Here is a 16,812-nt window from a genome sequence, read left to right on the forward strand (position 1 = left end):
CCCGCCCCCCGCGGCCTCCAGGGCGCCCCGCTCAGGCCTCGTGCGCCTCCAGTCGGGGACTCGACCGCCACCGCGGGCAGACATGCCCCCCCATCTCCTCAGTGTCAGCAGAGCTGTCCGGCAGGTGGAGAACCCAGGTCCCCCTGGGGAGCTCCAGTCCGTGCCCCTTGTTCTCTTGCCCCTTTCCTGACCACCTGCCGGGGCCTGGCCTGGGCTGGGGGTCTCAGCACCCTGCCCCCTGGAGGAATTCCCTTTGGATCCCGGTGTGTGGTCTCGTGTACTCAGGCTCCACCCCCTTGGCCATCCTGTCTGGTAAAGCCCTGAAACTCCCCTCCACTCAGCCGGCCTCCCCCCCCCCCCCACGGGTTCCTGCTGCCCCCCATGCTTGCTAGCACACCAGAGCAGTGACGACCGGCCACCTGGAGTAAAGGGCTGTGGCCCCCACCCTGCAAAGGCGTGGTGTATTAGGGACACCTGTGCCATTTTGTGATCTTCCCTCTCCGGGCTGTTAGGCTCAGAAAGGGCTCTCCATTCATTTTCTCATCTGTTCTAGAAAACAGCCTGAGAAGGGGGCCAAGCCGGTAACATGATCCCATTTTCGGATGGGAAAACTAAGGTCCAGATAGATGAAGGGAGTCACTTAAGGTCACACGGTGTGTCAGGGATAAAAACAGCATCAGGGACTTTAGAGTTGGATTTGCTGAGCCCGCCTCCAGGGGAGAAATGAATGCTCCCACTCCTGCAGAAGGCAAATGCGCCCTGGGAGATGGGCCCCCGGCTGGTGCTATGGAAGTCAGCAGGGACTGGACCCCAGAGCAGGTACACAGTGTGCAACCTTGGACATCCTGGGCCCCTCTGTGGGCCTCAGGCTCCTGCTCTGTAAAGTTGAGGCTGAGGCTCATGCGCAGTGGGAGTCAGCCACCCCCAGGCCCTGCTCCCGCAGTTCTGACGTCCTGCGAATCTGAGATCCTTGGGAGGCAAGCCGGAGAACTGGTGCTCAGAGCTGCCGCCCACCCATCCTCGGGCGCCAGCCGTCCAGGCATGGTCTTGGAGGAGGCTCCAGGTGGCCCGTGGGCTGGCCCAGCACGTGGACGGGGGAGCCAGGGTCTGGGCAAGGCTGGCGTGCAGCGTTCCTGGGTGATGCAGGGAGACGCTTCCTGCTGCTGCCCCCCACCCTCTCCCGGAAACTTGTGTGGAGGAAAGTTCAGGAGGCCGTCTGGGGGGAGAACGTGCCCCCTGCCCTGGGGCCTCCATGCCTTCCCCCTTCCCTGGGAAACAAGTTTCAGGGGGCCCAGCCCCATGTACAAGTGGGGCTGAGCAGAGCTTTGCTGAGATGGGACCGACCCCTGGGCTTCTGGCTGCCTCACCCTGGCTCCGGGGGACAAATGAGTCCGAGGGGCCTCGTCCGGGGCATTGGGAGATATTTGAAGGCAAAGTCTGGAAAGGAAGGGTAGGCATTACATGTTTTTCTTTCCCTTTAATGTTATTTATTTATTTATTTTTGGTTCACACAAGCGAAACACTTTTATTTTAGGAAAATATAGGCAAATATAAAGAAGAAAGCAAACCACCCAGAAAGAACCTCCATGACACCTGTTTGAAATGGTTCACAGATCACAGAACTCTGTTCGGAGACTGGCCCGGGCTTCTGAAACTCTCCCTGGGGCATCAAAGGGGATGAAAGCTTCTGACCCCCACTCCCTGCTGTGCCTTCTCCCCCAGGAGGCAGCCCCGACTCTCAGCTTGTGAGGAGGGAAGTCTCAGGGGGCTTCTAGAGCAAGGGACACAAGCCCCACATAAGGGTGGGAGAATGGAAGATGGAGAGGCCACCTTGGCTCCCCCTGAGGGGCGTCCATCCTCTATACCAGCCTGGTTCTTCTAGAAGCTGTTCTTCAGCCATTTCCCCAGCTCCGATGTCAGCAAGCAGGACAGTGGGAGGGCTGGGCCTCGGGCCAGGAAGTGATGGAGCAAGGACGGATGACAGGCACGTGTGCCCCAGGCGCTGTTCCCGGCACAGCACACGCAGCCACCGTAGAACCCTCCCCACAGCCCTGCAAGGAGGTGCTCCTAGTCCTGGCTTTACACGGGGACAGACAAAGCCCGGAGAGGTGAAGCCGATCCCCCAGGAACCACAGGCCCCAGGCAGAGCCTGGAGCCCAGGAGCCTGAAGCCCTCACACGGGGCTGTGTCCCAGGGTTAGGTTGGGGCCTGGTGTGGGCAGGTGCTGCCGCCTCTGAGACCCTCCAGCCTGTGTGACCTGAGGCAACACCCCTGCCTTTGTGTTTGCTTTGCAGAGCTGTGCCCTCAACACAGTCCCCTGGACCCGACGCCCCACACGCTGGTGCAGCCCATCTCCGCCATGCTGGCCTCCGACCCGGCCAGCTGCCCCCGCTGCCAGCATGGGGCGAGCCGGCGGCCCTCGGGCCCGGGCAGCACCGACTCGGGCCAGGAGGGCTCGGGCTCTGGTGGCTCAGGTGGTGGCTCGGAGGAGGCCGATGGGGACGGAGCCCGGAGCAGCGACGATGGGGCCTCGTCAGGGCTCGGGAAGGAGGACGAGGAGGAGCAGGTAGACGGGGCCACCCGGCTGTGCGGGGACGTGTGGCGGGAGACTCGAGCCAAGCTCCGCGGCATCGTGGACAGCAAGTACTTCAACCGGGGCATCATGATGGCCATCCTGGTCAACACCGTCAGCATGGGCATCGAGCACCACGAGCAGGCCAGTGTGGGCAGGCGCCGGGTGCGGGGCTGGGCGCGGGCGTGGAGGGAGGGCTGGGCGCCGAGGCCCAAGCCGGCCCCCTGTGTGGCTGTCTCCCACCTGACTGGGACTGGGTCCGATTCGTCCCTGTGGCCTTAGTAGCCCAACCCGGGGCCCAGCCCAGAGGAGGGAGAAGCTCTGGCGGTCTGCGCAGTGGGTGAGTGAGTGAGCGAGGGGGGCCACTCTAGTAGTGGGCCCGCGGGGTTCAGATCCAGCTCCTTTCTCCTGAGCAGCTCAGCCTGGACACCAGGCACCCACAGGCCTTCCCCTGTCAGTCCCTGCCAAACCTGACTTCCAGTGGTCACCTTTCCCGGTGAGCCCACCTGTCCATTCTCCCCCAAACAGTTGGAGTGCTCTTTCCCAAGGTTGGGTTCTCCGCTGCCCCAAACTGCCACAGAGCCCCATTGCCCTTGGCACAAAATACAGACCTTTCCTCGGATAGCCAAGGCTCCTCTGTGGGCAGTGCCTTTAGCCGGCGAGGCGTCCTCCTGTCCCCGATGCCCCCCACTTAGTCCGCCCTCCACACCGCCCCAAGGCACTGAGAGTCGCCCCGAGGTTGTCCTACAAAGACTGTCCTGTGTCCCTCCTCCGCCAGCCCCGTGGTCTCTTCTGTCCTTGGCGCTGGGTGCATAGAGCACAGAGTGGGTGTTGGCTGAGTCGAATGGTGTGTCCCAGGCCCCTTGGGCCATCGGGGATACTGCTGGAGCTTTGGGGCTGAGGAGAGTTCGGAGACAGGGTCCCAAGGGGGGAAAACACGTGGAAGAGGTGGCGGGAGCACAGGAAGGGTGCGTTAAGAGATAAGAGGCTACTTGTAAGGACACAGGATGGAAGGCTTGGGGGGAGGGGCTAGCACCCACGTCCCCAGGACATAGGTCATACCCTGGGGTGACAGCCTGCACGACAAGTCCAGTCCTGGCTCTATTTGAAAAAGCACCATTTTCTGGCTCCCCCAGCCCCTGGGTGGGTTCCCTCCCTTGACCTTTGCTCCAGCCCTGTGAGGGCACCCCATTTGTTAGCTAGTGACCCTGAGGCCTAGGGAGGGGATGTCACTGACCCAAGGTCCCACAGCCAGTGAGGGGTCAGATCTGCACCCACATCTTTCTGTGGCAAGACTGACACCCCGCAGGGCTTAGAACGAGGGCCCCCTTTGCTTCGTGCCACCCTCTTTCTGCGGCAGCCCCTCCGCCCGCCCGCTGCGCCCCGCGGTGGGCCACACTCCCATTTCCCTCTTCATTAGCTCGCCAAGCGCTGGCTCTATTCAATTTTCTTAAATGCGGCCCCTGGGGCTGTGGCGACACTGTTCGGAGCTGCTGGTTTGCCAGCCATTCTGGCTTAATTAAAAAGGTCTCTGCAGAGGACTGGAGGGGAGGCTATCTGCGGGGTAAAGCTGGGGAGACAGGCAGCCCAGAGCCCCCTCGCCTAGGGCTCAGACTTCTGGCCTTTCCTGGCCTAGGCCTGCCAGGTGGGCAGAAGCCTGGCTAGGCCAGCGGTGCTAGAGGGGGGCCCCATGGGGGACCAGGTGATGTTGGGGCACTGGCTGTCATTTCTGAGCGAGTAGCACCGAGGGGGCTTGTCACAGCGCTGCCGCAGTGGGGTCTGGGCACCATTCCCACCAGGGCTTGTGGGAACCAGCTTGCGAGAGCCGATTTTTTAACACTCAGGAATGTCGAAAGCCTGTTTTTAAACAGTTGGTAGCTTGAAATTGGCCGTGGTGGGAGTATTTACACCACGGAAATCGGCATACGCTGCAGATCAGGGCAGTTTGTCAGAGGCCTGTTTGTCGGGGTTCTCTGGGTCACAGCCTCGCCCCCTGCCCAGCGGCCCGGCCTCAGGGGCTCCCTGCCCAGCCTCTACCCCACACGCCTCCTGCCACCGCCCCACCCCCCAGGCTCCTTCCCTGGTTCAAGGCAACTGGCCAGCAGGGAGCCTTGGGCAAGTCCCTTGGCCTCCCCCAGCCGGTGGCTCCATCTGGGAAGTGGGCGCACGGACCCTTGTCAGAGTGGCGGGCGGGTTAATTAGGAAGCCCAGCACATAGTAGGTGCTCACTGATTTGCAACCATTTATGAATCTTCTGTTTGAGCCTCACATCACCACCCTTGGGGTGAGGTTACCTTCTGCCATCTGGAGCCTCGAAAAATTAATTAATTAAAGAAAAAGGTGAGGGGGAGGGAGCATTTAAAAAAAAATGTTCTTTTTAAAGCAGCCCTGAGTGGCAGGCATTGTTCTGCCGAGCTCTGAGCAGGGCCTGCTGGGGGCCGGCCGGCGTATTTGCTCCACTCCCCTCCGCTCCCAGACGCCGCTTGGCGGGGAAACAGTCCGCCCCCGTGTTTATTTTGAGCAGCCCTGTCTGAGGTGGTGCTTGCAGAGAGAGGTGGCCCAGGGCCGCTGGGAGGCGGGGAGAGCGGGGAGGAGCGGGAGGAGCGGGAGGAGAAGGCGGGTGGACGCGTACAGCCCCTTTCCTGCAGGGGTGGTGACTGCGGAGGGGTGGGCATTGCGGTGGAGGTGGGGGGGCCTGGCAGGGAGCCTGGCACGGCCATGGGGGTGCTAGGGAGTGAGAATGGGGCGAAGCCTGTGGGTTGCTCTCTGGCTCCGTCTACCACCCCTGCCTCTGTGGTCATGGGCACTCAGACGAGAGCTAAGATTGCGGGTTCCCCTGGCCTTTAGGTGGCCATGGCTGCCCCGATCACAAGGGATCCCAACGTCCCCAGGTTCCTCATGGACAAAGATGCTGTTCCTTGCAGGGACTGGCCTGGGATGAGGTGACAGGTAAAAGGGGGGTCATCCAGGCCTGCTTGTGACCCATGAGGTGGTTAGACGGGGCTGAAGTCTGCTTTCCTGAGTAGGCCAAGGGAAGAGAGGGGAGGCCCCGAATGGTCTGTGATTGAGGCTACATGACAAGCAGGTGGGGAGGGGTCAGCTTGGGGGGGCCAGATCCCTGCCTCATCACCCACTGTCATGTGTTGTCACATTCCTTGTGACCCTCATGGCAGCCCTATGGGGTAGGCCAGGCTAGAGCAGATGGGGAAACTGAGGCTTGCCCAGGTGACACGGTGAGCAACTGTCAGAGCAGGGCTCCAGGATGCTGAGGCGGAGGTGGAGGCTCCACAAAGCGGACAGGAGGCAGTGGGGAGGCCTGGGTGGGGAGGCCTGGCTCCGGTGGCAGCTTCTTCCTCTCCCGGCACTCAGCTATCCAGGCGAACGGCTCCTCCCAAGCTGGGCAAGGCCGCTCTCAGCCCCATCCCGTCCTGGAACTGAAGGATGGTCACCGAGTTGGACAACAAGAAACAGAGGGTTCGGCTGAACGGGCAGCAGGGCCGGGGTGCATGTAGCCTCCTAGGGCAGGTGGGGGCATGTCCACTGGCCCCTGCTCCCAGGGGACTGCATTCAAGGTCTCCAGGTCAGGGGATGGCTCAAAACAATCTTTATTTTCCTGTCTGCAGCCAGTCTGGCATGGCTCTGGGAAGAGGAGGATGGGCTGGCTTAGTGCCCAACATTCCAGCTCTTTGGGGGCTTAGGGGAGAGAGCCAACATGGGCTGCAGTCACGGAAGGCTTCCCAGGGGCAGTGGCACTGGAGATGGACCCTGAAGGTTGACTAGGAGTTCGTCAGTGAGACAGAGGAGGGACAGGTACAGGGACCAGGAGCACAGGCTTTCCCCCAAAGGACCTGAGCCCTCGAGGAGGATGTGCACAAAGGGCAGGAGACTGCCCAGGAGGCTGGGGGTGCTGTCCATCCACAAAGTGTCTTAAGGCAGGCTTTGTCCTCCAGGCAGTGGGGAGTCACAGGAGGCTTGTGAGCAGGGCAGTGACATGTCTGTATGCTGAACTGGAGCCTCAAGTCAGGGAAGTGGGGCAGTTGAAGCTGTCAGGGCCGTGGGAGGGGGCAGGCCGGAGGGAGAATTCCTCTGATTCAGATTGAGATCCCATTCTACCACTTCCTGGCCCTGGCCCTGAGCAGTCACTTCCCTCTGAGCCTCAGCGTCCCGTCTATAAAATGGGGATACCGTGGGGTAACGTTTGAGGTCTAGATGAGATAATTCATGGAAAGTGCTCGGCGGCGCCGACTGGTGCAGGGGGACCCTTAACACCAGCTGACATCATTACCACGGGGGGGGGTAGTATCAGGTACAGCGGAGGGGCCCCTGCCCGGCAGGACCCTTATTTACCCCTGCAGAAATGGCCAGAGGCTGGGCAGCCTCGTGCCTCCACACCTGGCGTCGGGCCAGGAGGAGCGGGCCCCTGTCCCTCTCCCTCTGCTTCGGGCCTCCAGGTTGCAGCCCCTCCTTACCTGCCCTCCACTCTCCTGCCTCCAGGCCAACATGGCTTTCTGCCCTTTGTTGCCCCCTCTTCCGCTGGGGGCGGGGGGGTGGTCCCTGCCGCCTCCAGATGCCTCTCTAAAGCCTCTGCCTGCCAGTCTGTCTGCCTGTTGTCTCTCACGTTCCTGGCTCCTTCACCCACTCCTGCAAGGTCCCGATCTTGGTCCCGATCTTGGTCCCGATCTTGGTCCTTCATTATGTTTGCATGCGTGTTTTTCTTCCCCTGTCTCCTCTCTCCACACCCCGCCTTTGCCTCTCCCTCCCTGTGGCCTTATTTGTCTGTCTGTCCATTTCCCCCACGGCTGCCCCCGTCCCTCTCCACACACCCTCCCACCTCCATCTCATAATACAAAATAGTCTGTGTTCGCCTGTCTCCCTCCCGCTCGCTGTCTCTCTCCCAGAAAAAAGCTTGCGGGAGTGATGGATGGTCCATTAGAGAAAGATTAGCAGGTGTGCGCTTGACTAGAGAAACGGCTGCTGTGAGTGGGGGGGCGGGGGGTGAGCAGGTGACCTTCCCAGAGGGAGAGCGGCGGCTCCGCATCGGTTGCGGGGCGGGAGTGTGTGCGCCGTGTGTGGCCCAGAGCGGGGTGATGGTCATTACCGACTGTCAGCGGCCCCGTTTTCCATCTTTGCCGCCCCTGTCGTTCGGGCGGGCTGGGAAATTGGTGGCTCGGAGCAGCATCTGGGCCCGGCCCCTCCCCACCGAGGGCCCCTCTCAGGGTCCCACTCTTCTTTCAGCGCCCTTTTGTGAGTCAAACGTAATTACAGATGGAAATGGGGCCTTCTCCTTTTCTCTGGGCTTGAGAGGACCTGGCAGTTTTATTAGGTTTCCCAGGCACTGGTCGGAAGCGGGCGGTTGCATTGGGTTGTTTTTTTTTTCCCTCTTCTCCTTTTAACCCAAATGGAATCACAGGCCCCAGAGGCGCCCTGTCGCCTGGTGGAGGGGCTGGGCTGGGGGTTGGGGCACTGACGGATGGCGGCTCTCTCACCTCCCCACTCTTGCTCTGGCTGCTCCCTCGGCCTAGATGCCTTCTCTCCCCGCCCCTGTCACTGGGCTCCCCTTCTCAGCTTTGGGGTCTCTGCTGAGAGGTCACTTCCTCCAGGAAGCTGCTCCTGACTGCAGGATCGCTGTTCCCTCAAAGCATCCTCAACTCTTCTCTGTTTTTAGCATCCACCAAGTGCTGGTCAGCTTGGGTGTTGGGCTTTGCTACCAGAGCCCGCACTTCTGGGGGCAGGGGCAATGTCCCGATGCATTCACCACCGGCCGTCCTGGGTAGCGCACGCCTGGCCCGTAGTGACCGCTCAGCGGACCTGTGGCGTGCGTGAGCCCTGGGAACGGGTGAAGGCACGGGTGGGCTCTGTGTGTGTGTCCGCGGAGAGCAGTTTGGAGATGATTGCGTGGCTCAGCCACATCCTGGCTGGGTGGCTCAGAGCAAGTCAGTTCACTCGTCGGAGCCTCCGTGTCCTTCCCTGTGGAATGGAGACACCAACAGTGGCCTTGCAGATTGTGAGGAGCAGCAACCAGACACTTCACAGTGCTAGCGGGCTCATGCAAGAGGGGCTGGAGCCCTGCATGGTGCTTTGGTGGAGAGGGCCAGAATGAATGTCATCTTGTTTCACCCCCTCGTTTTAGGGATGAAGAAACTGAGGTGGGAGGGGTGCCCTGGAACCCTGTCTCCTCGTCATGGCCCAGAATGTGGTCTGTTTTATACACCAGCGTTGCTCACAAGGTTCTATTTGTAGGGTGTCACCTGCTGCTAAAAACCAGGAGGTAATCATGTCTGGGGTCAGAGGGTGGCTCTCTGGCCAGGGGTACTAGTCTCCTTCTCACCAGCTGGTGACTCTAACCCCTGCCCTCCCTGGGCTCTGGTGCCTTCCACTGAGAAGGGTGTGGAGTAAGCCCCATCGACCAGGGTCCTCGAGTACAGGAAAGAGCCGTTGTGCACAGCAAGTGCATGGTCTCTGTCTTCCCTTCGCAGGGCACGGGGCTCTCGAGCCACCCACAATCCTGAGCTGACCATTGGGGAAGGGGAGAGTGGGGAAGGCTCAGGAGAGAGGTCTGCACAGGCAGGGGTGAAGGGCGGGAGCCTTGGAACCGGGCTGCCTGAGTTCACATCCTGGCTTTGCCCCTTACCTGCTCCACAGCCGAAGGCAGGGTGCTGGCCTTCTCTGAACCTGCTTCCTCCTCTGCAGAATGGGCTCTTGTGTGGGATTAAGATGAACTGTAAAGTTCAAAGGACAGGTCCCGCATGGGGTAAGTGCTTCCTAAATGGGGTCATGGGCAAACAGGGACTTTCTAGCAATGACTGGCCTGTCTTCTTGCCTTGCTCTGCATCAAGCCATGTGACCTTAAGTCAGCTTCTGAGCCTGTGTCCTGATCTGTAAAATGGGTGTCACGATAGCTCCCTGAGGGCACACAGTACCAGCGTCATTTCCAAATGTGTGGAAGGTCAGCCCGGTGGGGTCCCGCCATCTTAGTGGACTCTTAGGACAGCAGAGATGCAGCCGCGTTGTTAGGTTCTCAAGGCCATTGTGCTCCAGCGAGGACTCTGACCCGCCTCCCTGGCGGTCCTGGAGCCCATGGGCATCCAGAGAGGATCCATGACTGTGCTCTGGCCTGACCAGGTCCCTGTCCCGTGTCCTAACGCCTCCACAGCCCGAGGAGCTGACCAACATCCTGGAGATCTGCAACGTGGTCTTCACCAGCATGTTCGCCCTGGAGATGCTCCTGAAGCTGGCCGCCTTTGGGCTCTTTGACTACCTGCGCAACCCTTACAACATCTTTGACAGCATCATTGTTATCATCAGGTGCTGCCCCCTGCCCCCGCAGGCTGTGGGCCCAGAAGTCCCGGTGTGTGTGGGGGGGGTGGAGGGGGATCTAAGGCACCGACCCCGGCCGGGAAACAAAGCATGTAAGAGCACAAAGGAGATCAATTACACCAAAGCACAGTTATCAAATATTTAAACATCTGTCATTCAGTAATATACGCGCTTCTGGATTAACACATGAAATAGCAAGATGTAGCGGCAGGTCTTGTGACTACCATCGTTCCCAAGAAAGGATGAGTATAAGTAATATTTGGAAATATGTACATCAACGGTTATAAGATATAAAACTGTCAGCGATTTTGACTGGTCAGAAAGTCATAGGGACTGCTAGTTCTCCGTGGCTTATTTACATTCATAACCGAAAGAATGTTAAATCTCAAAAAGAGGTCAGTGGGTAGATCTCCTGAATTCTAGCCACAGACTTCTCGTGGGGGGTGTCCATGGACTCCAGGTCAGGAGTCCCTGACTTAGAGCATGCCCCGGCGCAGCAATGACCCTTGAAACATGTTATTTGTGGGATGAACGAATGAATGAATGGAAGCTGTCCGTCTCTCTGTCCTCCCTGGCCTCCCTTTGCCCTCCTCTCCTCCCCGCCCTCTGTCGAACCCTCCTGCCTCTCTCTCCCTCCTTCCCCTGCTTGCCCCCTCCCAGCATCTGGGAGATTGTGGGGCAGGCGGACGGCGGCCTGTCGGTGTTGCGGACCTTCCGGCTGTTGCGGGTGCTGAAGCTGGTGCGCTTCATGCCCGCACTGCGGCGCCAGTTGGTGGTGCTCATGAAGACCATGGACAACGTGGCTACCTTCTGCATGCTGCTCATGCTCTTCATCTTCATCTTCAGGTGAGGCCTGCCCACCGCGGGCGCCATGAGTGCTGGAGCCTGGGGGAGCATGGCAGGTCGAGCTTCTGCAGGAAACACCCTGGACGTGGGTGTGAATCCTGACACCACCACTTAATCCCCAATGGCTCGGGGCGAGTACTTGCCCTCCGAGCCTCAGTGTTCGCTTCTGTAAAATGGAACCAGTACTGCCCCCTGCCATCTTACCGGGTAGCTGAGAATGAAACAAGGTGGGTGGGTCCCTGAGCCTCCTCCATTCCTCCCACAGCATCCTCGGGATGCACATCTTTGGCTGCAAATTCAGCCTCCGCACAGACACGGGAGACACCGTCCCCGACAGGAAGAACTTTGACTCCCTGCTCTGGGCCATTGTCACGGTGTTCCAGGTGAGCGACAGCATGTCTTTCTGTGCGTCAGGGGAAGGGGTTTCTCCCAGGACCGCTGCTTGCATTGCTTTTTGGAGGTGGCCCTTCAGAGGACCCAGAGAAGAGGGGTGACCTGCCAAGGAGGCTCCTCAGTTCCGGACCCCAGCAGACAGGTCCGGGTGCGGGGTCGGGCTGGCATTGCACTGGCTCTGGGAGCTGGAGTGACCGCCTGGTGCCCATCCCTGCCCCTCCACTCCCGCCCTAAGGCTTGGGCACCTTGGGATTCTCCTCCAAGACTATTTCCTCACACATGCAGCTCTACCACCCGGTGGATTCCATCTGTCCTCGGGCTGGGCTGGGGCTTGGGGATACCCCAGGGCTGAGCTGTGCTCCTGATTCCCCCACAGATCCTCACCCAGGAGGACTGGAACGTTGTCCTCTACAATGGCATGGCCTCCACCTCCCCTTGGGCCTCCCTCTACTTTGTCGCCCTCATGACCTTCGGCAACTATGTGCTCTTCAACCTCCTGGTGGCCATCCTGGTGGAGGGCTTCCAGGCAGAGGTGACTGCAGCCCTGGCAGAGGAAGCACCCCCATGGGGCCTGCGCCAGACTGGGTGTGGGGGATTCTGGATGGGGGAGGGCTGCAACTCAAACATCTAGCCAGTAACAAGGTCCCAAGGAGGAGGTTGCCAATTAGGTGGTGAGCTTCCTATTGCAGGAAGCATGCAAATGGAGGCTGTATCTCGGATCCCTGCCTCTCCCCCAGGGGTGTGGGACTAGGTCTCGCTATTTCTGAAATTCTAAAGCCCCTAAGATCTAGATCCTGCCTCCTCCCTTCTCTGAGGCTTAGGGGATACCTGCAGTCAGGCCGATGTGGGCTTATGGCCCAGGTCCTCGTTTGCTTCTTGCTTTCCTTTTCTGAGCCTCAGTCTCCCTATCTGTAAAATGGGGGTGAAAAATTCAAGAGGGAGAGAAGGGCTGAGCCAACCTGCATTCCAACAAGAGGGATGGTCTCCCAGGGTGACGCCAATCGCTCCTACTCGGACGAGGACCAGAGCTCATCCAACATGGAGGAGTTTGACAAGCTTCAGGAGGGCCTGGATGGCGGTGGAGGTAAACAGGTCTCCACTGGCACCTAGGGGACCACAACGCTTCCCCAGAGATCCGGGAAGGCGAGGGGCACAGCACTGGGTTTCCCCTCAAGCCCGGGCTCCCGGACTGCTAATTATCTGTGGTTTGCTTACATTCATAATGGAAACAGGCAAATCCCCCAAAAGAGGTCAGTGACATTCAGAGCCCTCCTGAATTCTAGCCACAGAGGGAGCTGCAGTTCACCCTCACCCCTTCACAGTGTGGCCTGCTGGGAAAAGCCTCGGGCCTCAGGACACCTGGGTTCTGGTCCTGTTGGCACCACTGGGCAACTTGGAACAAGCCTCCCCACACCCAGGGCCAGTGTCCTCCTTGGTAACTGGGCTGGACCGTCTTTGCCTTGCTTCCTGAAGTGGGTCCAGGAGTGAGGTTCCCAGGCTGGGTGCAGCTCGGGGCTGGCGCTCAACACGGGAGACAAGGGATCCGCCCCAAAAAGGAAGCTGAGATGATGAGTGCTGAGGAACGATGTATAGAATTGTCGAGTCGTTCTGTACACCTGAAACTAGTATAACACTGTATGTTAACTATACTGAACAAAAATAAAAAACCTAATAAAAAAAAAAAAGCAAGCTGAGAGCTCTCCAGGAAGGGTGGAGGAGAGGCACATGACATGGGGTCCAACCCAGAAGGTGGAGGAGGTTTCCCCAGAAAGACTCTATTTCTGTTCCCATCCCTGTTTCTTTGTCTCATGACTTCTTTTACTCTTGTTCTTTGTTTGCCCCCCCTTCTGTCTCCATCTCACCCCTCCAGATCCCAAGCTCTGCCCAATCCCCATGACCCCCAATGGGCACCTGGACCCCAATCTCCCGCTGGGTGGACACCTGGGCCCCGCCGCGGCTGCAGCACCCGCCCCCCGCCTCTCGCTGCAGCCGGACCCGGTCCTGGTGGCCCTGGGCCCTCGCAAGAGCAGTGTCATGTCACTGGGCAGGATGAGCTATGACCAACGCTCCCTGGTGAGTCCTTGTGGGGTGCTCTGGATGAGTGCTCCCTGCTGGGGCGTGTGGTGAGGGACTCTGGGGAGAAGTGCCTGTCAGTTCAGCCTCAGGCTGGTACCTAGGTTTAGGGGACCAGACTCTCCAGCTAGAACCCAGCCAGGACCATGTCTGTTGCATTTGTGGATGCCCAGTGCCAGAGTAGGATGCGGCAACAAAGAATGAATGAGTGAATGAATGAATGAGTAGTGCCAGTAGGTCCCTTACGGAGAATTGGGTTTTTATCTTGGCCACAATGTGCAGGTAAAGAGCTGGGCTTTGGGGTCTGGCATATCAGAGCTCAAATCTGGCCGCTGCCATTTTCGAGCTGTGTGACCACGAGCAAGTTACAGCCCTCTCTGAACCTTTTTCCTTACCTGTGAAATAGGAAGACCACCCTAACCTGCTGTAGCTTCCTCAAGGGCAGTGAGGTGGCAGGAGGAGATGTAGCCACACCCTAGAGGTGCCCACATGTCCAAGAGTGAGAGCGGGGCAGGGAGAGGACCGCTGGGGCCTAGCCTGCTCTGTCACCCACTAGCCAGGCCGGTGGCCCTCTTAGGGCCTCAGCGGGTGTGCAGGCTGCCTTCAGGCACCACAGTGGCTTGTGTGTGTGGTGCCTTCCTTCCAGTCCAGCTCCCGGAGCTCCTACTACGGACCGTGGGGCCGCAGCGGGGCCTGGGCCAGTCGCCGCTCCAGCTGGAACAGCCTGAAGCACAAGCCGCTGTCGGCCGAGCACGAGTCCCTGCTCTCGGCGGAGCGCGGCGGCGGCAGCCGGGCCTGCGAGGGCGCCAGGGACGAGGGGCCGCCGCGGGCCGCGCCGCTGCACGCTCCGCACGCCCACCACGCGCACCACGGTGCCCACCCGGCGCACCGGCACCGCCACCACCGCCGGACACTGTCCCTCGACACCAGAGACTCGATGGACCTGGCCGAGCTGGTGCCTGCGGCGGGCGCCCACCCCCGGGCGGCCTGGCGGGCGGTGGGCCCGGCCCCCGGGCACGAAGACTGCAATGGCAGGATGCCCAGCATCGCCAAGGATGTCTTTACCAAGATGGATGACCACCGGGATCGCGGGGAGGATGAGGAGGAGATCGACTACGTGAGAGGGGGAGGGCCCAGGGGCCGGGGAGGGGCGGGTCAGAGGGGGCGGGCCCGAGGGGCGGGGCTAGCGCGGGACCGGACTTAAGGAGAGCGCGGGGGGGGGGGGGGCAGCACTGCTCGCCCCAGCGAGGGACACCCTCCCCCCCGCCCCCCGCTGCTGGTGGAGAGGCCCTCTCTCCGCGCTTGCACTGGGTGGGGTGAGGGTCCTGGTCTCGCTGGAAGAGATCGCAGTTCATCCGGTGGCCCCAGTTTGGTATATGGCCAGAGTGGGCGGAGATGGGCAGCTCTGCGCAGTACTGACCCGTCTGCACCCCATCCTTGCCTTGTCAGACCCTGTGCTTCCGGGTCCGCAAGATGATCGACGTCTATAAGCCTAACTGGTGCGAGGTCCGTGAGGACTGGTCTGTCTACCTCTTCTCCCCCGAGAACAGGTGGGCAAGTCCAGGCTTGGTGTGAGGTTAGAGTAGGGGGTTGGCATGTCTGGGAGGGAGAGATTTCTGCCAAGCCAATCAAGGCTATTGGTGGAGGGTCTTCTATACCCCAGAGGACCCTCCTGGTCCAGTGGTGGAGGGTCTGCAGGGGAGGGGGAGGATCTAGGTGTTCTAGATTCCAAGTCTAGGCCGTTCCTGTGCTGGCACCAGGTTGGACAAATCCTCAAGTAGCCCGGGGTGCTCCCATCCGGAGGGGGCATCAGTAGGCCTCCTGGAGGAGGAGGCCTGTGTGCTGGATTTTGGAGGCAGATAGTATTCTAGTAGGTGATGCAGGGGTTGTGAAGAGGTGGAGACTGGTCTGGGTAGAGGGAGCAGCCTGAGGGAAGGCCCCAGGGGCAGAAGCGGAGGGTATCAGGGAGTGTGTGTCCGAGTGGCTGGAGGTTAGGGCTCAGAGATTTGCACCAGTGTTTGGAAGGCCTTGACTGCCAGGGCAAGGTCGATGCCCTTTATCCTGTGGTGCCAGTTTTTGCCATGTGCTTAGGGGAGCAGACACGAAATCACCACCTGTTGTGTGGCCAGAGAAGAGAGATGTCAGCTCTTCTAGCCATCCCAGTCCCCATGCGTGTCTGGGCCCCACACTCATGGGGTGCCCTGCCTACCCCGCCCAGGTTCCGAGTCCTGTGTCAGACCATCATTGCCCACAAGCTCTTCGACTATGTCGTCCTGGCCTTCATCTTTCTCAACTGCATCACCATCGCCCTGGAGAGGCCCCAGATCGAGGCTGGCAGCACCGTGAGTGGCTGCAGCCTTCGGGCAGGGCAAGGGACAAGGCAGAGGGGCAGGCCACCAGGGCCTGCACTGGGACATTGTGTCAGGCTCAGGGGGCTAGGAGAGCTCAGCCAGGCCCAACCCCAAACACCATGGAGGGAGGTGTGGTAGGAGCTCTGGGGAGGGAGATGCCTCCTGAGACTGTGAAGTAGCAGCAGGGTGTCCCTTGGCTGAAGGTGAGAGGCTGACCAGGTGACAGGGCAGTTCTGGGAGTCCCTGGGCCAACGAGAGCTGTCTTCTTCCAGGAACGTATCTTCCTTACTGTGTCGAACTACATCTTCACAGCCATCTTTGTAGGCGAGATGACACTGAAGGTAACTCCGGGCTTCACCCGGGACCCTCTCCCACCCCCGGCTTGGGGCCCCTGGCTCTGGGCCAGCCTCTCTGAAAGCTTGTCACTCACCTGCCCATCAACCGCATTCCACTGAGGGCCCAGGAGGCCCATCCCTGTTAGGTGCCAGCCCCTAGGTTGGGCTCCAGGGACCCAGAGGGGGTCAGCCACGTCCTCACTCTCCAGGAGCTCACATCCTGCGAGAAAGGCTAATGTGGAGAAACATTTAGGGTGTAATGCAGGTACCTGCTGGAGGTGGGGGGGCAGGGGAAGGATTCCTTCCCGGATGCTTCCCAGACCGCTTGGCTTTGAATTGAGTTTGCCAGACGTGCGGGGAGTACGGAACGGGGTGGCCCGCTGGGCCTGTGTTTCAGGGGGCGGTGGGGCACGTGTCCCCTGCCAGACCATCCTCCCAGCCCTCTGCCTGACAGGTCCCCACCAGCCCCACCTGACCTCGCTCCGCCCCCTCGCTGAGGCTGGCCACACCCCACCCCGTCTCCAGTCGCCGAGTCCGGCTCACCCGGCCCATCGTCCTGCCCCCAGGTGGTCTCGCTGGGCCTGTACTTCGGTGAGCAGGCTTACCTGCGCAGTAGCTGGAACGTGCTGGACGGTTTTCTCGTCTTCGTGTCCATCATCGACATCGTGGTTTCCTTGGCCTCAGCCGGGGGAGCCAAGATCCTAGGGGTCCTTCGGGTCTTGCGGCTCCTGCGCACCCTACGCCCCCTGCGGTGAGGACTCCCCTGCGGATGGGGGAATCCCTGCACTGTCTAGTGAGCTCCTGGGGTCTAAGTGGACCCCTCACTCTGGCCCTCCTTATCCACTCAGCCCTCTGATAGCACGTGCCAGATTAGTGGGGACAGGGACCAGGCTGTTGATGCTGCTCCTGGGGGAGGAGCCTAGAA

General features: G+C 60.4%; 1 protein-coding gene across 2 annotated transcripts in view; it reads left to right on the plus strand.

The window, feature by feature from the left end:
- CACNA1I (calcium voltage-gated channel subunit alpha1 I) overlaps positions 1-16,812 on the plus strand; it is a 113,016-nt gene that overhangs the window by 75,944 nt on the left and 20,260 nt on the right. For both annotated transcript variants that reach the window (XM_032416306.1, XM_032416305.1), the window contains exons 10-21: positions 2,295-2,716; positions 9,726-9,877; positions 10,550-10,735; positions 11,001-11,118; positions 11,505-11,660; positions 12,119-12,212; positions 12,999-13,201; positions 13,848-14,318; positions 14,651-14,751; positions 15,420-15,543; positions 15,825-15,893; positions 16,454-16,638. In XM_032416306.1, the coding sequence (XP_032272197.1) occupies positions 2,295-2,716; positions 9,726-9,877; positions 10,550-10,735; positions 11,001-11,118; positions 11,505-11,660; positions 12,119-12,212; positions 12,999-13,201; positions 13,848-14,318; positions 14,651-14,751; positions 15,420-15,543; positions 15,825-15,893; positions 16,454-16,638 (2,281 nt within the window). The remainder of the gene's footprint in view (positions 1-2,294; positions 2,717-9,725; positions 9,878-10,549; positions 10,736-11,000; positions 11,119-11,504; positions 11,661-12,118; positions 12,213-12,998; positions 13,202-13,847; positions 14,319-14,650; positions 14,752-15,419; positions 15,544-15,824; positions 15,894-16,453; positions 16,639-16,812) is intronic.

Source organism: Phoca vitulina, unplaced genomic scaffold (genome assembly GCF_004348235.1).
Source record: "Phoca vitulina isolate PV1807 unplaced genomic scaffold, GSC_HSeal_1.0 scaffold19, whole genome shotgun sequence".
Lineage (NCBI taxonomy): Eukaryota > Metazoa > Chordata > Mammalia > Carnivora > Phocidae > Phoca > Phoca vitulina.